This window comes from Eptatretus burgeri, chromosome 4 (assembly GCF_056783735.1).
Source record: "Eptatretus burgeri isolate ZD-2024b chromosome 4, Ebu_testis_v1, whole genome shotgun sequence".
Lineage (NCBI taxonomy): Eukaryota > Metazoa > Chordata > Myxini > Myxiniformes > Myxinidae > Eptatretus > Eptatretus burgeri.
The window spans coordinates 36,565,749-36,591,366 of NC_140964.1; the positions used below are offsets into that span (position 1 = coordinate 36,565,749).

Sequence of the window (25,618 nt, forward strand, 5' to 3'; positions counted from 1 at the left end):
TGAGGTTAAAGCACTCTTCGCATGAGTAAATTTGTTAAAGCACTCTTCACAGGAGTAAATCACACTTTATGACCCGCAAATGCACGGGGTCTGCGAATAGTGAATCGCGGAGTCTGACAGTACTCAATTCTAACCATGGAATCAAAAGGAATGAACCGGAATTGATGTCAATTCCAAGTAATTCCAACTTCATAGAAAGAAGTTGTTTTTGTTTTTTTTCGGGGAAAATTATTTTCGCCCCTGTTGGGCATGTTCCGGTTACATGTGTGCTGGTAATGTAATCATTGAAAAGGAACATGCTCCTGGGGCATCCCGTTTGCAATACAGCAGCAAAAGCAAATCACTTGCAAACTAAACACGCCCAAGGGCATGTTCCTTTTAAATAACTAGCTGGTAAAGCATGCTGATTGCTTTGCTGATGGATGGTTTGGTAATTAATGCATCAGCTCGGGGGTCCTCGTGTGCAAAAAATGTACCCTAAGTTACTCACTGGAATTTTGAAGTTGACCACTTCCCTTAACAGAAAAACTTGGTTACCATTTCCATAACCCGGCAATAAGTGCGAAAATGGTGCCTCTTTTGGGGGTTCCGACGGAAATTGTCGGGCCAATTATATTATTAGGGGTAGTGGAAATGAAAATGACTGTTACCTTGCAGTCTTACACCCGAGAAACACAAACTACCCCTCAAAATGTCGGTCTTGAGACCCTCTTTCATATGATATGCAAATTATGTTCATTGGTTCAATAATCAGGTCACTCGAGGTCAAAAGGTCACGAAAATTTGGGTCAAGTGAAAATCTGACCTATCTCTGAAACATGCCCCACAGAACATGCCACATCCATATTTACCCTCTCTGAGGGTCTATCCCATCACCATAGGTGCCAAGGAACACAATCATATGAATAAAGTGGAATTTGTTGCACTAAAATGAAAACAGCACAGAATGGAAAGCGGTCGACTTTCAATCTGATCACTTTTTGGCCACCGCTTAAACCAGGGGTCTCCAACCTGCGGCCTGCGGGGCACATGCGGCCCCTTAGACGGATTTATGCGGCCCGCGGTGCCATATTAAGTTTACATTACAATGCGGACCGCGATACTGCCAATTTGTCAGGGTCAATGATCAAAGCGTTCTGTAATTTTTATTATGATTTTGATTCATATTAGACACGTGCTTTTAACATGATTATTCATTTATCATATTCGTTGGGAAGAAAAATATATTCAGCACTAATTTTTGTTTAAATTTCCGCATATTAATTATATTTTTTTCCAGAATTTAGCGTCCTTTTTTTAGTGTGGCCCTCCGCCCCTCACCACTTTGATTTTGTGGCCCTCCGCCCAAAAAGGTTGGAGACCCTTGGCTTAAACGATTTCCTGTTGGGAAACTTAAATGGTTATTATGTCATGCCCGTTCACCTTGATAGACAAATTAACCCTTAAACTGTTTGCCTTAGAAGACTCTTCCATGTGATATTACCTTTATGGAGATTGGGCCAATAATGAGGTCACTAGAGGTCAAAAGGTAACAAAAATTGGGGTCAAGTGAAAATTTCTGTGGAAAATGCACAACAGCACATGTCAGATCCATATTTTTTCATCAATGAGAATGCCAAAGGAACACAATCAAATCGGTAAATGACACTTAAATATGGTACCTTGTACGAAACCAACGATTAATTTCCCCATTTTAATTGCAGGTAGGTTACCATCACAATAGGTGGCAGCACCTGTACAGGTGCCTCCATTACATAAAACAAAGAGTGATTGTACACGTGCTATGCTATATTAGGCATGGTTCTTTGAAAGTTTCTCCAATTTGCTGTAAAATTCCTGTGAAAACGTGAAAAGGCAATGCAGAACAATGTCTTATGAACCATGAAGAAGTAAGTATCTTATAGTTTTCTATGCTTAATTGAGGTGCACTGAAGTTAATTGAACATTGAAGTCAACAGGTCATTCAGCAAAGCAGCAACCAAGTTTGAGGAGGCCAACATTCAAGCCATATTAAATGACTCTGGCAAAAATCTACAGACAAGCGCCTGGCCTTGCTGGGTTATCGCACAATGCCACTGGAAGGTATTCATCTATCACCGGCTCAACTATTGATGGGAAGATGTCCGAGGAATACCATTCCCATTGCCCGAGGTCTTCTGGTGCCTAAAGCTATTGATTGTGATTTTGTGAAAAGGCACTTTGACCTGGTAAAAGCAAAACAGAAGTTCTACCATGATTGCCACTCACTCAAAGATCTTCCACCATGACATCAGAATGATGAAGTCAGAATGGAGCCTCCTATGGGTTCCAAAAGGAGGATTTCAGCTGTGATTGTGAAGCAGCATTCTGAGCCATGTTCGTACGTTGTTCGGTCCCGAGAAATGGGTGACACTTATCGCCGTAACTGTCGACAGTTACGTACGAGCACCAGTGTAGCCAATGAGGGTTTTAATCTCGATTGGTCTTTCGTTGATACTGATAACGCCACCAGTGAGGTCCATGATGGCTCAAGCTGTTCATCAGACTTGAAGCCTCCAGATGGTGACATTACACCTACTGCAGATCTGGGTGAGCCATACGGAGCAGTCACCCCGCCAGTGTCTACAGCTCGCTCAGTTAGGCCTAGGTCACATTTGCCACGGCGGCCGTGGGGTCTCCAAAATCTACGGCCACTAGCAATTATACGGCGGCCGCAGTATTTCCACGGTCACACAATGTAGCAGTCACATATGTTTTTATTTTTCGGGGAGCCGCACGGCGTATTTATAAACTGTGGAGACCGAAAACGTGGGGTTGCCGTACGGTCTTTGATTTGATCTCGCAAGGTGACCTTAAGGCGTTCCTGCGGCAGCCATAGAATTTTCAAGGCAGACGCAAGGTGCCCGCAAGGCAACCGCAGGGGGCCCTAAGGCAAACGTGCGGCCAGATGGACGGTAACGAATGGGTTAATTTTTTTTTCGGCTTGTCGAATTGCTACGGCGAACATAGAAATGAAAAACGTTATAACTCCGCGTTATAATTCCACGGCGACCTAACGGCCTGTAAAATATAGCCATACGGCGTAGGGCCACCCTGAGGCCACCTCAGAAACTCTGCGGCCGCCGCACATTTCTGTCAATTCAGAGGGCGTATGGCCGCCGTATCCTCGCCGTAGAGCAAATGTGACTTAGGCCTTACTCCATGCATAACTCGAACTTGAAGCGGTCATATCAGTTGTCGACCAAACAGGTTTGACTCGTGATGAACTGTAAGTGTTACGCTTGTTCAGTTTGGATGTTTCTTAGCACTGAATTGTATTTCATTTGTTGCAAGGTAATATGGATTGAAGTGTTGGATCTGTTGTTTTGTTTTGGGACTGAGTTGGACTTTGCAAGCAATCAATTCTTCCATTTATTTTATGATCTCTGATTCTATTTCTCTTACTGCATTGGTTTGAGTTCCGTACTATTTGCTCATGTAACAATAACTTGTTCACTGCTCTTTTCCATCTTGAAGGGGATAATGTAATGTATGTTTGAAGTGCCTGCAATTCAGAAACAACCTTCGTGTTGTTGTTGTTGTTGGTTATCTCAATGGAACGAGAAAAATAAAGAACGCACTTCCGGCACAGTCCAGTTGGCCTACAAGCTGGAGTCTTGCTTATGTTACATTACCTATCAATTATTCATGAACACCCTGGTATCCCCAAGACTTTGGGAACATGTTTGTGAAGTTTCCCCTTGATCTGTCTGGCCATTCTGGAGAAGAAGAATTTTAAGGGTTTTGGAGTAAATTCAACATGGCTGGCAAACCATGTGACCTATGACTTCATAGGTGGGGTACTATTTCTTACTCATGGATAGGCGATCATACTTGTAAAGTTTCTCCTCGATCTATTCAGCCATTTCAGGGATTTTTGAAGTTTTTATTTTACTTTTTTTTTTAATATGGCTGCCGAACCACTTGGCTAATGACATCTTAAAATTTTTTCTGTGGACCAATTTATCCCTTGGTGAACCTCAAAAATTGTACATACTGATCAGATGTAGCATTCTACATATGCAATTATCATATTTTTTAAATCACACTTTTTTCCCCATGAGGAGTACTTGACAGGTGCCAAGTTTCATTTTTTTCCATGTAGCGGTTTCAGAGATAGAGGTCCAACATGTCTCCTTTTTTTCCAACATGGCTGCCAAAACATGTGACCTATGATGTCATAATTATCATTAAAATACTCTACATGAGTAGTCACATCTATCGTGAAAATTTTGTCAATCCGATGAGCAGTTCCAGAGAAAAGGGAATCACAAAATGCAGACACGTACGTACGCACATACGGGGCCAATCGCTTAACCCCACATTTCATTTCTCATTGCGGGCTAATAACGTAACATATATATGGGACTTACAGATTCACCTTAGAGCTGTCTAGTCTGAGATTTGAATCTCGACCCAGTTGCAAACTGTCACCCTGGAGTTTCCCATGCAGGGTGAGGCATCAATGTGTGTGCCATCCATCAGAGGAAGGTTAAGCTGGAGAGCCCGTCTGCCAGCACTGAGCAATGGCTGACCATAAATATCCCATTGTGTATTTCACGAAGAGTAGGCAAGTTATATCCAGCACCTCAAACAAATTACAAATTCCTACACCTTTAGTCAAGTATCCTGTGTTGGAATGGTGACCCGTCCAGAGCTGTAACGCTGGCCAAACTCCTCCTGGAGAACCATTGGTGATGGTGATGATAAATATGTCGATGGCCTCCAAAAAGTATATGCATTCATGCAAGCCCACTGGTCTTATTACGAGCCCTTAAGCACACGACAAACTTTTCATGAAGTGTTCGCTTTGAAAGAAGTTTGTGTTTTTGAGACATGCTCTTATTTTACAATGGGGTGTTGTTTGTAGTTGTTTTTTTTTAATATCTGAAAATAGATGAATTAAGGAACATTTGAAAAGTAGCTTGGAAAGCTTTTAATGATTCGGCCTTGCTACGCCCTCTATTGTCCCATCTGACCTGTCCGAATAGTTGGCACCACAATTTTTTTTTAACTCTAATATTACAAACTTTATACTTCCTCAATCATGTTTCTATTGACTTGGATGCTAAAGGTTTTAAACAAGGTGCAGTATTTTTCTGCATCTAATGCCTTCATTTCATTTTCCTGTCATCACGTTTCATCGGATGTCCGACAGGAAAGAGTTGAGATGAACGCGTTTCCCTTTGGGCTGTCTCCACTGAATTCAGTTGTCGACTAGAGCCGACTATAAACTGTCGGACTGGTGCTTCACAGATAGAAAGTGGCATCATTGTGTGCGTCATCCGCACAAACTTACTTTGTTGGTGGATGTTGAAAATCCCATGGTTTGTTTCACGAAGATCAGGCGAGTTATCTCCAGCATCCTGAACAAATTACAAATTCCTGCCAAAATAACCGACAATCGAACATCATGCCTGTCCAGCTGGTTCATGAAAGATTGGTGCCAAAAAAAGCTCTCCCATTGATCTCACAAGAAGGGGAGAATCATTTGGGCCATGTAAGAAGTAGTAGGATCATGTTTCATCGAATGTGAAATTGACACGACAGATGAAATGCCCCAACAATGAACAAGCAGGCTGTTATAACCCGTTGAGCATGTTTATGACCAACAATATGCACTGACATCTACTATAATTTGAATAAAATAGTTCCAATTTTTACGACATTAATCTGCGCACCTGTTCCCGAGAACAGTCTCTCTAAAGGTGACGTTCATGAGTAAAGACGTCTCGGAGTGTAAAATTATAAATACAACTGGTAAATTCAAGAAGCTTGCAAGCCCGGAATTATTAATATTTTTGTTTATGGTACAATGTTAATATTTTAGTTTTTTTCGCCAAAATATCTCCCGTTGCCCCTGTGTTACCTTTACGTGAAAGGTGGAGTGATTCATACCAAAGCACACCTTGAGTTGTTATATGATTTTGTACCTTGGTGAGCGCAAGGTTGGGTAACCGGAGCTCACCGCATTCCCGTTCCTCGATCATTTTGCATGCAAAGAGCTTGTTCTTTATCACATTTGCGAATGGGAGACGCCGGCACGCCTCGCTTTTTGAAGCGTTGCATGGATGCGTATTCACCTGAGCGCAATATAGCCGTTCCCATGATTACATAGAAAAGCTGTGGCAGCCAGCTAGCAACACTTCGCCATGCCCTGTTGTCTAGCAAAGCCGGACCAACCAGTTGGGTTTGACTAGCTTGGCCCACGCCTGGGATTAGAAGGATTAAATATACCCAGAATGGTAGCAGGAGAGGTGGAGGAGAATTAGGAGTCGTGTGTGTGCGTGTGTGTGTGCGTGTGCGCGTGTGTGGGTGATAGTGCAGATACAATGGTCTTATCGTTTGAGCTGTCTTGTCTTGGTTTGATTCCAGACCCAGCTATAAATGTCCAATTGGTGCTTCACGCAGATAGAACATGGCATAATAAAAGTGCATCCACCATCATTTGGAGGGATGTGCTGGGTTTCCCATCTGCTCACATTAGTGGGTGGAATGAACGATCTGTCGTGAAGAGTCGGTGAGTTATTGCCACAAACCTGAACAAATCACAAATTCTGGTCCAAACCACCTTCAAGTGAATACATACATACATATATATGTACGGTATAAGCTTGGTGGTGGCTTAACTGTTAAGGCGGTTGGTTTAGAATATTAATGTCCGAAGTTGAAGCCATTGCTGGGTCAAAAAATATCAGGTGGGGTGACTCAGCCTGCCATCCTTCTGAGGTCGGCAAAATGAGTGTACCAGCTTGCTGGGAATTGAGTCAATTGACTATCATTGTGTCTGAGTGTCGACCCATCCAGGATTATGCACCCTAGCCAATGTGTGGGGGACTTTGGATCTATTATGATGAACCAAAATATAAGGTGAGTGCACTTTGGATCTACTATTCAAAGAAGAAAAACGTAAAAAGGCACAGCCAACTCAGAATTGCAAAAAATGGACGACACCACAGATTTTGTAACAAACATGTGGAAAGAGCACACAGAGTCTCAGGTGATGTTTCTTCCATTCGTGACCCACGGACAGAGTGTGTGTGTGTGTGTGTGTGTGTGTGTGTGTGTGTGTGTGTGTGTGTGTGTGTGTGTGTGTGTGTGTGTGTGTGTGTGTGTGTGTGTGTGTGTGTGTGTGTTTTGACTCATGGGTCCTTCAAAAGTTGCTTTCTGGACATTCAACTGGAGGAAATGATATTGCGAAAAAAAATCCACCATTAGAGTCGAAATGAAAATTGATTAAACCCAAATACTTTTCATTTCTCAAAAATAAAGGAATAACTTCATTGGGCCACCAGGCCAAGACAAGAGGTATGCACATGCACATTCACCTCTAAGCTGTCATAGCCTGGGTTTGAATCCCGACCCAGCAATAAACTGCCATCCCCATATTTCACAGGGACGTCGATTCATCTACGTGCGTGCCATCCCTCAGTGGTAGACATTAAATATCCCACTATGTTCGCAAAAAGTATTTGAGCTATTGCCGGCACCCAGAACCAATTCCAAATTCCTGCCCTTACTACTTGGTCGAACATCAGGACTGGCCAACCGGTTAATGAAAGACTTGGGCCAAGTTTTCCCCGGCCAACCCCACCAGAAAGTGGGAATAATTGTGGCCGTTAATGAAGAATAAGGGAGGAATTACTCCATTACATTTTCGTTTATTTTCTGAATATTTTGCATTCTCATTCTCATCTCATTTCTTTCCCAACAAATCACACAAGTGTTTAGCCTCCTCTCTTTGGTTGGGTTTTCGTTTTCCTGTGGGACAAGAGCAATTGAAAAGCGCAAAGTTTCCGTTGGAAGTAATTCACCGCCATCGACCCGAGCTCCAAAACCTGCACACTTCTCAAGTAAACCCATTGTAAAAGGTCTCCGTAGCTTCGGCTTTGTGATTTATCCATTTAATGCATGGTCATACTCACACCGATCCCTCGTGCCTCTTCCAGATTTGGGTCCGAACATTATAAGAGCTCTGAAATCCATCAAGCCCCATAAAACATTCGTGTACATGCAGCATGAAATGAATGAAATATTTTACTCGCACAAAAGTCTTTTCAGTTTCTTTCGGTGAATGAACCGGTTTCATTATAAGCTTAACTGTACTTCTCAGATGTGCAAGGACACCCATAAAATGTCTGGGTCCAGACATTTTAAATGTACGCACCATGTAGAGATTTGAATTTCTGTCTATACTTGCACCACATGACAATTATTGTGCGATTGAAAGGAATGTCGATTTTATTTCCATATGGTTATTTCAATGTGGTCAATGTGTGTGTCATCTCTTGGAAGGACGTTAAGCTGAATGGCCCATCGATCAGCACTGGTCATTGGTGAACAATAAAGATCCAACGGTTTCATCCTGAGAAAAAACAATGACACTCTCAAAAGTTATGGCAACATCGCAAATGTTTTGTGTCTCTTGGGTTTTGTAAAGAGTAGGCGAGTTATCACTGGCACTCTGAACGAATTTCAAATTTGTGCCCAAAACACCTTTGGTCGAACGTCAGGCCTGGCCATTCAGTTAGTCAAAGACCTTCCGATGCCAACCCCACAATAAGGTGGGAATAATTAAATTGGGGCCTTTAATGTAGTAATGGTATTTGTAGCAGTAGTAGTAATAGTAATCAAAGAAAGTGTGCACAATACTTGTAGTTATGTGTAGTGTGTGTTTTTTAAGTACAGTACAAATGCAGATGGCATATATGTAACATTTACCTGGAATATTGGTTTCCACCTGTATTAAATCTGAACCAAACTCGAGTGAACTTTTAGCACGACTGTAAGAGCTATCGTTGACATTGTTGCTTAAATAAGCATGGAAAGTTATCGTGATGTCACAGAACTTTAATTCGTTTAAAATTAATTTTAAATTATCATCTGTTGTAAAGCCATTGAAAGTGTCGATGGCATTCACAAAAACACATTTAACGTGGCACATATGATACCTACGATTTGAATAAATCTTCATATGGCCTGGTAAAATATGGTTAAAAATAAACCTGTCTATGCTTGCACCACACGACTGTTATTGTGATTGAAATGAATATCAATTTTATTTCCATATTGTTCGAAAACTAGCAGGGATATGTGGCGTTGCTGCTGTTGTATAACAATTTTATATGCTGCTATAATCCTGCTGGCATTTTGAAAAAAAAAAAAATCAAATTTTCATTTTGAAAAAGTAAAAAAACACACACACACACACACACACAATGTTTCAGAGATAACGCAATTGCCTTTGAGCTGTCGAGACTGTATTCGATTCCTGACCCGATAATAAACTCTCCGATTGGTGTTTCACATGCAGGGCGATCAATAAATGTGTTTGTCGTATCTTGGATGGATGTTAAGCCAAAGGGCTCATCTGCCAGCCTTGGACATTGGTGGATACTAAATATCCAACGGTTTCATCCTGAGAAAAACAATAAGATGTTTGGCTGTCTGTCTGCCTAGCGTGGTTTGCTTATCTACACTATTCAGAAAGATGTTTGTCTGTCTGTCTCATTGTATGTTTGTCGCCATTTTTCTCGATGACCAAACGGATCTTCCTCAAACTTTGAGGTTCAGTGAGTGTTGGGGAGTGTTTTAGGCCAATATTTTTTGAAAATTTTGAGAAATAAAGTTGAATTTTTTTGGATTAAAAAAAAATCTAAAAAAATTATTGCTCTATAGTGCCTAAGCCTTTGTAGTTATGTGAAAGCATATTAAATGAGCCCAAACCCCATCCCTTCGTGGGTGTAGGAAAGTGTTTTAGACCCCCACAAAAAATAGAAAAAAACTGATTTTTTTTTTTCAAAATTCCAACAGGATGAGAACAGCATATAAAATAATCATACAACAGCAGTAACCCCATGCACCACTGCTAGTTATAGAAATAAATAATAGGAATTAAACATGGTTTGCTTATTCGTAAGGTTAAATGCTTGTTTCATTAACGACTGCAAAAACCTTCGGTAAAAAAAATTTTGGTGGGGGAAAGAAATGTAGAAAATGGTTTGTTTCGCTATTTGAGTGAATGCCAGGCCACAGATTTATTGATCACGGCTCGTATCAGGTCTATCACCTTCATCCACATTATGGGATCATCCATTATATATGGGTTTTTATCCATTGTAAAATGGCCTTTGACAGACGCTTTACGGATGCTTAATCATAGGAGCTTCAACTTCTTTAGATTTAAATCGGAGCTTTGCCTATTATAGGATTCTGTATATGATATGAGCTCGTCCACTATACATGCTTTTATATGAGCACGTCCATGATATAAGATGCTGAATATAATTATTTTTGACTTGAGCTCATCTCTTATAAGATGCTGTGTACGACTATTTTTATTTGAGTTCTCACTTTACAGGATGTTGTGTATGACTAATTTAATATGGTGGTTAGTGCGGGTTTCCAAAGATGGTGTTTTTTGATAATGACTAAGCGTCCTTGCAATGACCGTTAAATTGCAAGTTTAAACACGATTTTCTCTACATGTGAAGCATTTTTAACAAAATTAGCGTTTTCATGGATATTCCACCACACCACCTCCCCACATGCTGGATTTTTATGGCCGTTTTTTTCTGTTGAAATGCATCTTTAAAAAAAAAAAAACATTCCATCAAGTAATTTTTTTCTCCCAACAAAACTCCTGAACATTCTTGCAAAAACTAAATACACCTCGAGATGTGTTATGTTAACGATTGAATGAAGACTGCACAGCTGGCTGCTCAATATCCTTTTAAACGAAGAGTGTGCTCCATGGTGTTGCACCGCCACTCGCCGCAGTATCCAAGATGCAATTGAATTAGAGAGGATTCAACCCCTTGATCAACAGATTAAGGACAAATACGGCCATTCGATATGTGGTAGTGAGAAGCAAGTTTAAGTTTCATCCTGTTATATAAAAACACTACTCCACAATTTATGGCAGTACAGGTATTTATAATTCCTCTAATTGCAAGGTGACCGTTTAGTTAAGTTCTCATTTTCTTTCAATTTATCAATTAATATTACTTGAAACCGAGCATTAGTCCTTTGCATGGTACGTTTTTCTTTCTTTACATTCTCAGGGTCCTTCCTACACTCTTCACCACCTTTCCACCTCATTGTCCTAGTCACCTGGACCCCAGCACAGAACATATTATTATTATTATTATTACTAGGGTTGATCACAAAGTCTGTGGCTTCAGGTAAATAGTCAATTATCATAAACCTAGCCAAACGATTTTTCCAAATTTTATTTAATGTATCTACATTGTAATTTTGAAAACATTTTGCAGAATGATCAAACCTGAAATTTTGTTTCAATAGGCCATACACACACACACACACACACACACACACACACACACACACACACACACACACACACACACACACACACACACACACACACACACACACACACACACACACACACACACACACACTGTGTGTGTGTGTGTTCTGATGTATCATACTCTGTTGCAGAGCATTGGTACTGCTGAAGCTGTTTGTTGGGAAGGGTTATACTGGGTGGTTTGTCATCGCCTTCCCGGCAGCAGTTACGGCAACAATTTGGAATTTGCTCATGGTGCTGGTCAGAGCTCGCTTACTCTTCACGAAAGACACCTAGGGCTCTTTAACATCCACCAACTCATGCCAGCAGACAGGACCCCGATTTACCGTCAATCCGAGGGATAGCACACACATTAATTAATCACCCTGCCTGTGAAACACCAGGATTGCAGTCTATAACTGGGTTGGGATTCAAATGCAGGTTAGACATCTCCAGGACATCCTGATTGTAATTATATATATATATATATATGAAATGTTTTATACAGCTGAATAATAAATGTACTTGTATGCATAATAGTACTTAGGAAAGCACAAAAGTAATTATTTGTCCTGTAGCTACAAAACGTGTTATAAGCTCTCATGTGTACAAATTTTAATGTTCTTGAGCCATGTGATGTTTGTTTCTTGAGTTTTGTGACAATGGAAAAGGGGGGGGGGGGGAGTAGACGTATATTTATGGCAAAGTCTCTTTGGTCATGACGGACACGTGAAAGCTTTAACTCAGTATTTCCCAGGGCTGCTGTAACTTGTACGAAATTTGGAGGAGCGGAGCGGGACATTCCTTCCAGACACCTTCAGGATTGCAGCTGGGGGCAGAAAAGGGGACGCAGCCAGAACAGGCAATTATCTTTTAGAAAAGGCGTTCTTATAAACGTCAGATAATTTTCACCATTTAAATGCTATTGGTTGGTTATTTCTTTGAACCTCATTATTTCTTTGCCTGTCCGGTGTGAGGCATGTGCACCTTGCGTGTGCATGATTTGGACAGTTTTGATGCATGGACGGGATGATATGAGAGTGCCGGCATGGCTATAAGAAGATATATAGAGCAGGCTCAGATGTAATTCCAAAGTGCTTTCTGTGAAATCGTAAAAGTCAGAGCACACGGCTCGCTCGCGGTTGTGGGAAATAAACGTCGGATTGGTAGTCCAATGGGACATCTGTCAGGATTGCGGTACACCATTAAACATCAAAACACATCCGAGCATGTGTTGTTCTGTCACAGCTACTTGAAAACATATTTCCGTTAAGACTTGTCACAACATAACAGAATTATTTATTTGAAACCCTGGACAAAGACTATGTTTGACATTTCTGTGCTTTTATGCCGACAATGTATATACACGTTGGCAAAGTGACATATAAAGAGCATATTTCAAACGTAGCTTGATATCTGTCCTTTGATGATGATAACAATAATAATAATTATGGTAGTAGGAATAACAGTGGCCGTATTTTTAAACCATTTCATAATTGTGTTTTTATGGAACCAAAATTCCTGGAAAAGGACATGTTCACTGATTACACCAATTCTTGCTGATGTACCACTCTGTGTGTGTACATGCCGTGTAGACGGGAATGCATTCAGTAATAACGGGTGGTGTAGCCGCTTTCAAATGCTGTTCAATTTGGATTAGCAGGCGAGAAAGAGGCGGGAGATGTCTGCAAAGCGGATTGGAGCATTTTCTAAATTAATTGGAAGAAACGGGATGTGACCTACTTTAAAGAAAATCTCTTTTTCTGTGCTTGAACCACTTTCGCATGTACTCGGCAGGGGTGCGCGTGGGTATGCGATGGGACGGACAAGGTGGAAGAGGGTGCATGTGTACAGCACACTGTTAGTACATCATTCATTCACAGCGGCGCTTGTGTGTCCACAACTTTGTACATGTGCGGCGATAATGGTACGGAAGTCAAAGCATGGATGTACGATGCTCGCACTTTATGCCTTGCTCTCCTATAGATGTGCCGACCTGAGATAAACATGATTTTAAACAAGTCATCAAGTAAAAAAGTTTATCCCTCACTCCTCACTTTGTTTGAAGTTGCAACAGTATTTTTTTTCCAGTTGTTTATTGCAAAGTTTATGCAGAATCCTGAGAAGTAAACAAGTAAAACTTCTGATTAAAAACTGATGCGATTGTTGTGGTAAGGAGGAAGAGTGTAAAGTATTGGTGGGTTTGGGGAAGGTAAAGAGTGATGAACAAGCAGTTATTATAGATCATTTGGGTATGAGGGCAAGTTTGGAAGCAAATGCAGCTCGATACTTATCATTCGTCCATGGTATTTATAGCAGGTAAAGCTCACAAACAATTGGCAGTGTAACCCGTGAGACATGTGATGGGAAATAAATCTTATCAAAATGGCGTTTTGGCAAAAATTGTTCTTCGGTATTGCGAATGTTTTATATCTTAAGACACATTATAGTACAGGCTTCATGACCGCCTTGCTCTCATTTTATATTGACATTTATAACCGATATCAAACTTCTACTTTTTATTACATTTGTCTCATCGAAATAACACTTCTGTACAATCGCTGAGCACTGCAGCATTTTGGGAAAACAAAATCCATGAATACATTAAGAAACATTCAAAATAATAATTTCAAAAACTAAACATTTTGACCCAATGTGTATTGTACAACTAGCTATTAGGAGAATATGAGGGAGTTGAGGAAGGAGGGATGGGTCAAAGGCCAGCGTATAACAGGAATAAAATAAATTATTTTCATAAACACGAATAAACTTCGCGGAAGACTTTCATCTCGCCCCGAACCTGATACCAAACCTCGCGTCACATGCAGACCAATTTGTGCACAACATTTTGTCCACCAAGTCATGCACACCAATTTTGGCACACAAATCAGGTACACAATCAAGTCATGTACACCAAAACGTGCACAACAAGTTGTGTACACTAAATTGTGCTCCCACACACCCGAGAGATAAACCCCTATGAATGGAAAATATAAACGTGCGAATTCGGTTAAGGGTGTACGCTCGAGATTTGTGTGAAATACAGCTAGTGAAGCGAACACAAACGGATTGTCACTTATGGGTCACAATCTTTCACGGTCTACGGTCTAAAAGGAAATCGAACGAAATCTCGGGGTGGTCTCACCCAGTGCGACCCTGCGCACGTGTCGCTCCCCCCTTTCCCGGGTCCGATCCTTCACATTTGTTTCTGTGTATTTTTTCTCCCACACAAATAATAAAGCGACTACTATCACAAAACCTGGAACTTCCACGAGGCGGGCTGGTCCTTGTAATCCAGGCAATCCGCTGCATTGAAGCCGAACTTCCAGGGTGCCGCCTGCTCCTTGTAATCCAGGCAATCTGGTGAACCGAAGCCTAGACTACTCGAGGCATAGCCTGGAGTAGCGATGCCAGCACCATGTGAAGTCGCCTGGTTGATGTGTCCTGGAGGCATCGAAGAACCCATTGGGTTGAGGGCAGCTCCGGCACTGGGCAGCTGAGAGTGCATGGATGGTAAATATGAACCGCAGTGTTCCACGCCGCCAAAGTAGGAACCAGAACTTGAGTAACCCTGCGCGTAATTGGAGGCTTGCGTGTAACCCATGGCATATGCCGAAGAACGTTGCATGCAAGAAGCTGCGGTAGTTGACAGATGATCCACCATCGGGGAGATGGCGGGACTCCAGATAGAAACGGGTAAACTAGTTGAGGAGACCGCTGAGGCTGTGGAGGATGCTGGTGGCGTGTACTGACTGCTGGGTGTGCTGTCAGAGCTACCATCGCGGGTTGGAGTCCCGCTTCCCCCACTGGTTTTCTTCTTTGCCACACGTGCCTTCCCCTGCCCACCATTTTGCTGCTGCTGTCTGCATTTGGCCCGTCGGTTCTTGAACCAAACCTGCCGTACATCACACGGTTAACTTCTTTCGATTGTATGTTTGAAATAAAAAGAAGCTACACTTGTAATAAAAACAAGACATGATGTATTTGTGAGACATTCTGCATTATGGACAAAAATACGTGCATTTTCATGTACATTTTATCCAATCTAAGTAACAGGGTAACCATCAATGTAGTAATGGCTAAACTTTTGAAAAGGTCAGGATAAACCATGCAAAATGTACAAAAAAATCCTCAGGAATTGGGTGGTTTAGGTGAGTATGTGGTTAATTGCAACTTGGGCACTCTCACCTGCACGCGGGACTCAGGCAGGTTGATCTTGAGCGCAACCTCCTCCCGCATGAAGATATCTGGGTAACGTGTCTTGGCAAATAGAGACTCCAGCACGTCCAGCTGTGCCCGAGTGAACGTCGTCCTCTCTCGGCGCTGCTTGCGGTTTGGAGCTGCATATATGATAGGGGCATAGAACACTCGGCATCCTGGAACAGTGAACCCAATTCCATTCCATTGAGAACCAAATGACTCGCCCATCACCAGAGTTTACAAAACCTGTCCAGGAAAATTTTGTCATGCGTGTTCAAAAGATTGCTTGTTCTGTGAATTTCTCCTCGGTTACCTGGGTATCCAACGCCAGGGTGATGGAGCAGGTCCATGCCGGGAGAGGTGAGACCCAAGCCGTTCATGGCGTAGGGAGACTGCTTGAGATACGACATCATGCTAGTAGCCCGCGGCCAGCAAGGGTTCCGCGTCTGGACGTGCGCCGAGGGAAAGCCGTCGACTCGTCTCACCGCCAACTTCCTTCAGAAGGACAGGGCGGTGCATGATCGTCAAACCCAAGAACTCATCCGCCCCTCTGGGCAAAAGCAAAATAAATATATATATATATATATATATATATATATATATATATATATATATATATATATATATATATATATATATATATATATATATATATATACATATATATATAAACACACGCACACACACTTGGATGTATGCACACTCATGCACACTTATTTATTTTTGAGGAAAGCCATACCTCCAAATCAGAAATTTTCCGTTTGAAGTTTAACTTGCATTATAACAACAACAAGGTGAATTCGGTTTAGCATTTCCATTTTACTTTCAAAGATAAACGATTTATCAGCAATCGATTGTAATCAACATTTGATATCCTTTTCCACCAATTGTTTCGTTTCGAGTGATCATCAAAACAGGTTAGGCCATTGTAACTAAAGCAATCACAAAGTTAATGCTTAACAGTATCTGGAGAACACACACGTTTGTGAAAAACTGTTTGATTTAATCATCACGACACACCAGGTCGAGGAATGACCATAAAATAATTAATATACGAGTCTTGCAATGAAAAAAAAAAAAATATATATATATATATATATCTATATATATATATATATATATATATATATATATATATATATATATATATATATATATATATATATATATATATATGAGCACCTTTTGCATCACAATGCAAAGAAGTGAAAGGAATTGTTTATCCCAGAAGGTTTTGTGGAGTTGCTGCAAACATTAACCAGAGAGTTGGTGTCAAAGCCACCCAATGCTCGCCTGTTAATACATTTATCGTTTTTAAAAGACTAGTCCAATAATATTTTTTATAAAGCATTGCAGTGAAGTCTGATCCAAATGATTTTAAAGCAATATATATATATTTGTATATTGTAATCAGTAAAAAATAGTGTGGTAGATAAAAACATTATAAAGGAAATAACTTGCACCAAAAACTTTAACATTTTCACGCACACGCTCACGCCGGGGGTATTGCGAAAGCTCTCTGCTCTTCGAACAGGCGAGCTAAAAAACAAAAATATTTTCCCAAAATGTATGACATTACAGGCTTTGTGATAAACTTTACATATACCCACGGATGATACAGATCAAATTTCGTGTGAATTGGTGTTTCTTTGTTTTTTTTTCCAAAAGGTGAATTTTTTTTCCCAGAAACGTACTAAACTCAAATGTGTGTGGTCGAAGTGAACTTCTTCTAAGTAGTTTGTCTTCAGTTTCTGATGAGGAAGGTCTCTTCTTTGAGCCGGTTTCTTGTTGTACAATTGATGACTTAGTTACACTGATAGTTTGCGACCAAGTACTGTCTGTGTGATTTTATATATATATATATATATATATATATATATATATATATATATATATATATATATATATATATATATATATATATATATATACTATTGGTGGAGGTACTTTGTGTAGTTTTTTTTTTCAGCAAGAGTTTGTACGAGTTTGTGGACAAAGGAACGATTTATGCGCAATTCTGGAGAATGACACATTTTAGATAAACTCTTAAGTTTCCAAAAAAACCCCCCAAAAAAATCAGTGAAAATGCGACCGAAGGTTAATCGTAGTTATTGTTACACAAATGATGGTTTAGCTCTTTTTATTTTAATTTTAATGTCGATTCATGTAAATTAAGTTCAATATTGTTGAGTTAATAAGTAGCCTGAACACGTCATTTTCTTCTTTGTTTTTTTTTTGGTTAATTGGCATGAAAGCGGTGTGAATCAGAAAGGGAACCAGGTGAGATGCGTGTTAAAAGTGTTCTAACATCGCCGTGATGCACAAAAACGCATGTTGGACAATTTCGTTTTAACACTTCTTGTATGATATACAACAGGTAATCCGTTGGGATGAAGTTCCCCCAACCCCCCAACCCCCGAGCAAACGGTGATTAAACGATAATTTGCTCATTGTTCTGATTAACCGCGAGCACAGCACACGTCCAGCCTGCGGGAAATGCGTCCACCTTACAAATTAACACACTGGTGTGATTAATTGGTGTTCATCTCCCCCACCCCTCCCCCTCCTCCGTCTCTCCCTACCCCCCAACCCCTTCTCAAATTCCCAAAAACATCTTTCGACTCCGATTCGAAACTTTGCTGAAAATGTATGCTGCGCGGTTACGTGTACAGGGGGTGCCTTGCGGATCGTCGTGTCCACATTGCCGTGCCGACCTCCTTGCCACATCACACGATGCCGTGCAAAGTGCCATACGTGCCCGTGCGCAGTGCCCCGTCGGCGCAAACTTAGCAAATCGCGCGCGACCTGTTCCGAAGCTGCGCGCGACTCGCACGCACACCTGTGATTCCACGGGAGGTGAAACGAGTCGAGAAGTATTGGGATAAAAAAAAAACACCCGAACTCTGCAATTACCGTCCGTGGGCGCACGGGCACCTCAATTACGAAACAAAAAGAGAAGAAGTTTCAACACAATGGGCCAATCTGCTCTCTCTCTCACTCTCACTCACTCACTCACTCACTCACTCACTCACTCACACTCTCACAGCACCGAGCGGCGGGCGTCTCGACGAGCGCACGGCGGTGCACAACCACGAAAACCACACAAACATCACACAACCACGAAAAACCACACAAACAACATGAAAACCAAACGACCAACACGAAAACCACACAAACAACATGAAAACCACACGAAAACCACACAAACAACATGAAAACCACACATAAACAACACAAACATCACACAACCACGAAAACGACATGAAAACCACACAAACACAAACATAAAAACCACACAAACAACACGAACATCAACCACGAAAACCACACAAACAACATGAAAACCACACAAACAACATGAAAACCACACAACCATGAAAACCACGAAAACCACACAAACAACATGAAAGCCACACAAACAACATAAAAACCACACAAACAACACAAACAACACGAACATCACACAACCATGAAAACCACGAAAACCACACAAACAACATGAAAACCACACAAACAACACGAATATCACACAAACATGAAAACCACGGAAACCACACAAACATGAAAACCACGAAAACCACACAAACAACATGAAAACCACACAAACAAGACAAACATGAAAACAACACGAACATCACACAACCACGAAAACCACACAAACAACATGAAAACCACACAAACAAACAAACATGAAAACAACACGAACATCACACAACCATGAAAACCACACAAACACGAAAACCACACAAACACGCGCTGCAGCCCGACAACGAACCGCGAACCACGAACCACGAGCCGAAACTCGGACGGGAATCCCAAAAAGTATCCCGGGAACTGAGATCGCGGCGGGAATAAGAAAATAAACACAGTTCCCCTTCGTCTCAGTCTCGTGGACACTCACCGGAGTTATGGATCCACGCGGTGTGAAGGGTTTTCTTCTCCAAGCAGTTTTAGAGGAAATTTCAATATAAAGTGTGTGTGTAAATATGGATATACACCGAATAAAGATTAGTCACACACTCCTCGGAATGTCGAGTAAATCCGAATTCCCGCTGTGTCGATTCTGGACGCGATGGGAATCAAAAAATTTGTTTATTTATTTATTTTTTTTCCAAACAGGCTGCCCGTACGAACGGGGGCGAACGGAGCGCCGACGAACTGGGAACTGATTAAGATTGATGGCGGCGACGGAGCCCCCCGCGCCTCTCTACCTGGTGTGGCGCGTCACCGGGGCCTTGACCAATGGGATGAGGCGGTGACTCGAGCACGCCGACCCTCCCGGAACGCCGAGCGAGGCGCGTCGGGATGAACAGTCGGTTCACTCCCAGCACGATGCACGCGCATCGTTAGGGATACACCGAGGGGATACATCTTCTGTTCGACATATTCACCATTTTCATGGAAAGTTACAAACACATTTGGACTTGATAAAGGATTCAAATTGGAATGTATCGTTTGAAGGTAAAGTTCATATTTACATCGTGGAAAGTTTTCCACATGTTGGAATGACATTCCCAGAGAACATTGCGACGGCTCTCTCTGTCTCTGTCTCTGTCTCTCTCTCTCTCTCTCTCTCTCAAGATCTCTCTCTCTCTCTCTCTCTCTCTCTCTCTCTCTCTCTCTCTCTCTCTCTCTCTCTCTCTCTCTCTCTCTCTCTCTCTCTCTCTCTCTCTCTCTCTCTCTCTCTCTCTCTCTCTCTCTCTCTCTCTCTCTCTCTCTCTCTCTCTCTCTCTCTCTCTCTCTCTCTCTCTCTCTCTCTCTCTCTCTCTCTCTCTCTCTCTCTCTCTCTCTCTCTCTCTCTCTCTCTCTCTCTCTCTCTCTCTCTCTCTCTCTCTCTCTCTCTCTCTCTCTCTCTCTCTCTCTCTCTCTCTCTCTCTCTCTCTCTCTCTCTCTCTCTCTCTCTCTCTCTCTCTCCCATCTCCCTATTGGGTCGCTGAAATAGGTGACCCTTATTGTTGGGTCGCTGAAATAAGTGACTCTTATTGTCAGCAATTCTGTCTGTTTGCTTGGATGTTTGTTCGTTTGTCATCAGCATAATTGGTAGTAAATGGGGGCCGATTTCGACCAAACTCGGGTGGTAGTTACATCTTATGACCTCGTGCTTTGGAAATTATTATGGTTGATCGGGACGCTTTGGTTCCCGAGCAACAACCGAAAAACCTTCAAAATCGGTACCATTCACGCGAAATCAATTCCGAAAGCCATTATCCCACGTAGGGTTATGAAATTTGGCACTCCAGGTGCCAGATCCAGATCTCCAGGTGATGCTCTATCAAATATATTCCAGTTTTTGTGATATATGGAATACTTTACCCGCAGCGCCCCCTACAATTAGGGTATGTGCGAAAATTGAAGGCCCCCTAGCGACCTGGTGAGTGCATCGATACGAATGAAACTTTGCAGGTTCATGGTACTCAATGAGTACTACAACTTTGCCTCAGGACATATTGACTGATTTCACTTAGATCAGGGTCAAAGTTCAATTAGTGCAAAAATCGATCATATGCGAGAGCTGGAGGTGCCTTCGCGCCAAATGCTACTCCTCCTCGGGTTATGGTCGGATGGTCATGAAAATTCACACTAATCGTCTGGAATACATTGTGCACAAACGATCGAGCCGGATTTTCGATTTACATCTTTGTTCACCCACAGCACCCCTCGAACTTTGGGGATTTCCGATTTCAAACCGCATTTTCGGTACTTTTCATTCAAATGGATACCGAGTAGTTATCAGTGGATGTAACTTGATGAGATTTGATATGCATAATCTTAAGGTGATTCTCTATCCGCTATATGACATCCATTTTGCTCTATATCTTATAGTTTCCATGCTCGGCGACCCATTGCCGCCTACCGGTTGTATATATATATATATATATATATATATATATATATATATATATATATATATATATATATATATATATATATATATATATATATATATATATCTCACCTCAATCTTTCTCTCTTTCTCACTCACTATCTCTCTTCCTCATCTCAAAATCACTCACTATATCTCTCTTCCTCATCTCAATATCTCTCACTCTCTTCCTCATCTCTATATCTCTCACTATCACTCTCTTCCACATCTCTATATCTCTCACTATCACTCTCTTGCTCATCTCTATCTGTTACTCTCCCTCATCTCTGTATCTCTTACTCTCCCTCTCTTCCTCATCTCTGTATCTCTTACTCTCCCTCTCTTCCTCATCTCTGTGTCACATACTCTCCCTATCTCACTCATCTCTGTATCTCTTACTCTCCCTCATCTCTGTATCTCTTACTCTCCCTCATCTCTGTATCTCTTACTCTCCCTATCTTCCTCATCTCTGTATCTCTTACTCTCCCTCTCTTCCTCATCTCTGTATCTCTTACTCTCCCTATCTCCCTCATCTCTGTATCTCTTACTCTCCCTCATCTCTGTATCTCTTACTCTCCCTCATCTCTGTATCTCTTACTCTCCCTCATCTCTGTATCTCTTACTCTCCCTATCTCCCTCATCTCTGTATCTCTTACTCTCCCTCATCTCTGTATCTCTTACTCTCCCTCATCTCTGTATCTCTTACTCTCCCTATCTCCCTCATCTCTGTATCTCTTACTCTCCCTCATCTCTATCTCTTACTCTCCCTCTCTTCCTCATCTCTGTATCTCTTACTCTCCCTCTCTTCCTCATATCTACATCTCTTACTCTCCCTATCTTCCTCATCTCTGTATCTCTTACTCTCCCTATCTCCCTCATCTCTGTATCTCTTACTCTCCCTCATCTCTGTATCTCTTACTCTCCCTCATCTCCCTCATCTCTGTATCTCTTACTCTCCCTCATCTCTATCTCTTACTCTCCCTCTCTTCCTCATCTCTGTATCTCTTACTCTCCCTCTCTTCCTCATATCTACATCTCTTACTCTCCCTATCTTCCTCATGTCTGTATCTCTTACTCTCCCTCTCTTCCTCATCTCTGTATCTCTTACTCTCCCTATCTCCCTCATCTCTGTATCTCTTACTCTCCCTCATCTCTGTATCTCTTACTCTCCCTCATCTCTTACTCTCCCTCTCTTCCTCATCTCTGTATCTCTTACTCTCCCTCTCTTCCTCATCTCTGTATCTCTTACTCTCCCTCATCTCTGTATCTCTTACTTTCCCTCTCTTCCTCATCTCTGTATCTCTTACTCTCCCTCTCTTCCTCATCTCTGTATCTCTTACTCTCCCTCATCTCTGTATCTCTTACTCTCCCTCATCTCTGTATCTCTTACTCTCCCTCTCTTCCTCATCTCTGTATCTCTTACTCTCCTCTCTTCCTCATCTCTATATCTCTTACTCTTCCTCATCTCTATATCTCTTACTTTCCCTCTCTTCCTCATCTCTATGTCTCTCTATGGCTCTCTCTCTCTCTCTCTCTCTCTCTCTCTCTGTCTCTCTCTCTCTCTCTCTGTCTCTCTCTCTCTCTCTCTCTCTCTCTCTCTCTCTCTCTCTCTCTCTCTCTCTCTCTCTCTCTCTCTCTCTCTCTCTCTCTCTCTCTCTCTCTCTCTCTCTCTCTCTCTCTCTCTCTCTCTCTCTCTCTCTCTCTCTCTCTCTCTCTCTCTCTCTCTCTCTCTCTCTCTCTTCCTCATTTCTCTCTCTTTTCCTCACTCTCTCCAAATGGCATTTTTATTTCAATTCTTTCCCTCCGTGACCATCGAGGACTATTATCAACAGTGAACACAATTCGTTTGGAGTAAAAAAAGAAGCGTTTTGGGGACAAGCGGGAGGGATTTCAATAATCGAGCAGAAAGGTTCCCACAGTCGTTTGCAAGTCTCAGTAGCAATAAGCAAAAAATTTAAACCAAGCGAATGCGATGCAGATTTTACCATTCGGTCACATTCATGTTATACAATTCACGACCAGCCAATATCGATTTGCAGAAAACAAAAACCTTCGAGTAATTTCTACAAGTGATGAAACTCGGGAAGGAAAACACACACACCTTGTATTATAAAACCGATAAACTCAACGACACATCCATATTATTGATCATGAATACAGACGTTTCACACGTTATACTTAGTTGAACACAATAACTGCAATAAGTTTGGTTTTACACGAGTTTCAACTTGTGGTCGAGGGGGGAGGGGGGGGAGTACAGGGAATAAAATGATTTTCACTTTCCTGATGAAATATTTCGTGAAACTTTTACGAACTGTGTTGTGCTGTGATTTAAGTAATAAATAATCGATGAGATAATTTCGCGACCTTTTTAATTGTACACGATGTTTGGTTTTATCGTACACGAAGATGAATGAGCTCGTTTTGGTGTCGGTGCTCTTAATGTGAATCCGAGCGAGCTCCGACGAGTCCGCGAAACGCGAGTGTACCACATCGCACAGGTGAGTGTAACTTCAACAGGTGAAGTTAAAGACGGCAAATTGTTCATTTGTGCGCCTTTCGTCGATATCCGAGAGGTTTATCCGCCAAAAATTTTCAGGGAAGGAGGGAAAGGGGGTGGGGGTGGGTTATAACGTGTACTCAATCATCTGATTCGAATTGAACGACCGTACGAGTTGGTGTTCGGAGGAAAGTTGTGGTTGTTGAATGAAACGCACGCTGTGGTCGCCGCTTGTGCGAATGCGAGATGTACAACAGGGGGGGGTTCCACGGACTGGGAACAGGCGCGAAAGTCGTCTCTTCGCTCTAGCAATGGCAACAGCAGGTGATGATCGTGGCCCGGGATAAATAAATAAAAAAACACAAAAAAGGAGGAAAGGTCTTCCTTCCTCTGGGTATATATATATATATATATATATATATATATATATATATATATATATATATATATATATATATATATATATGATCACATGAATCGCCAAGCGAAACGTGTTCATCGAGAGGTGCGCGTCGTCGAGAGTCCCAAGGATTAAAGAAGTCTCTTTTACAACAGAAATCGAGTTGCTTGTAAAGTTCGAATCTGGTGGAGAAGAACGAGCCGTGGGATCCTTGGGATGTTCTTTGGGATCCTTCATGGATTGCCAACGGGGGGGCGATTCGTAGCAATGAGGTGACGGCGATTTGGTTGGACGAAGCTTGTGAGTTGTTAGGAATTCATCGAACGAGCGAAAGCTGCGGATATCTAGACGAGGCTCTAAAACACGAGCCATTCCTTGGGCGACTTTACAATACGGGCGCGACCCGTGCTGATGGTCGTAGCGCAAACTTGTAATGGGCTGTTGCTTCACGTTGAAGGATTTCGGGTTCAATAACCCACAAGCTCGTGTTGTGGGGAGAAAGGTGTAACAGGGGTGGTGGTGGTGGTGGTGGTGGTGGTGGTGGGATGGTGGTGGTGGTGGATGTTCGTGGGGGGAGGGGTGCGTTTAGACTCACCAAGCGTCCAGCGCGTTCCTGATCATTAATGCAAGGAAGGGATCTTCCTTGTCACCGTAGATCGAGGCCGTGCTGCGTGCCCCCAGATCCTCCAGCACGAAGGGAGTTTCCTTCTCTGGACGGGACTCGTCACCGACTCGGACTCGGTCTCGGACTCGGACTCGGACTCGGACTCTCAAGCCGCTTATCCAGTCGCTGCTCCTCTTGCTCCGAAATGACGGTGGATCGCGCGGAGCCTCCTCTCCCTCTCCCTCTCCTCTCTCTCTCGCTCGCTCGCTCCGTTTAATTAAGGCTCCTCGTAATGGGGCTTGCTTCGGGGATTGCAAATATAAACAGATGTCTTGGTGCCGAGGACGCCCGGATTCGGCGTGACGCGACGCTCAAAGGGTTACATGATTGCAAATTAAGTGCGGGAGATGCCCGCTAAGCCCGTGTCATCCGAGTGGGGCCGGACCAGGGCGAACACTGCGTCCTTTGGAGCTGCAGACCATCCGGCGCTCTAATCTGCAGCATCTAATCCCGCGTTGCAGCGCATTTCCCCGCGGACACGACGGCGCGATGCAATATCTATTAGCGGATTAAAACAAATACAAATAAACATATAAACAGCGATCGCGTCGAAAGCAAACATTGCAAGTGGGTATATATATATATATATATATATATACACACACAACTTGGGCGGAAGACTCCTTGCATTGAAAGTGCACGCACGAATTATTGGGAGCAAC

The 25,618-nt window shown here is 42.2% G+C and overlaps 1 protein-coding gene across 2 annotated transcripts; it reads right to left on the bottom strand.

Moving 5' to 3' along the window:
- Positions 1-13,414: 13,414 nt before the first annotated feature.
- Positions 13,415-25,355, bottom strand: LOC147027816 (homeobox protein OTX2-like). Of its 2 annotated transcripts, none has more exons than XM_085877438.1 (4): positions 19,431-19,780; positions 15,843-16,024; positions 15,518-15,669; positions 13,415-15,224 (listed from the first exon to the last, which is right to left on the bottom strand). In XM_085877438.1, the coding sequence occupies exons 2-4, from the start codon at positions 15,940-15,942 to the stop codon at positions 14,580-14,582; spliced, it is 897 nt and encodes a 298-aa protein (XP_085733564.1). In that variant the 5' UTR covers positions 15,943-16,024; positions 19,431-19,780; the 3' UTR covers positions 13,415-14,579. The 2 variants fall into 2 exon arrangements, with proteins under 2 accessions (XP_085733564.1, XP_085733563.1); XM_085877437.1 differs by lacking the exon at positions 19,431-19,780 and adding an exon at positions 24,888-25,355 and having other exon boundaries at positions 13,421-15,224.
- Positions 25,356-25,618: the final 263 nt, after the last annotated feature.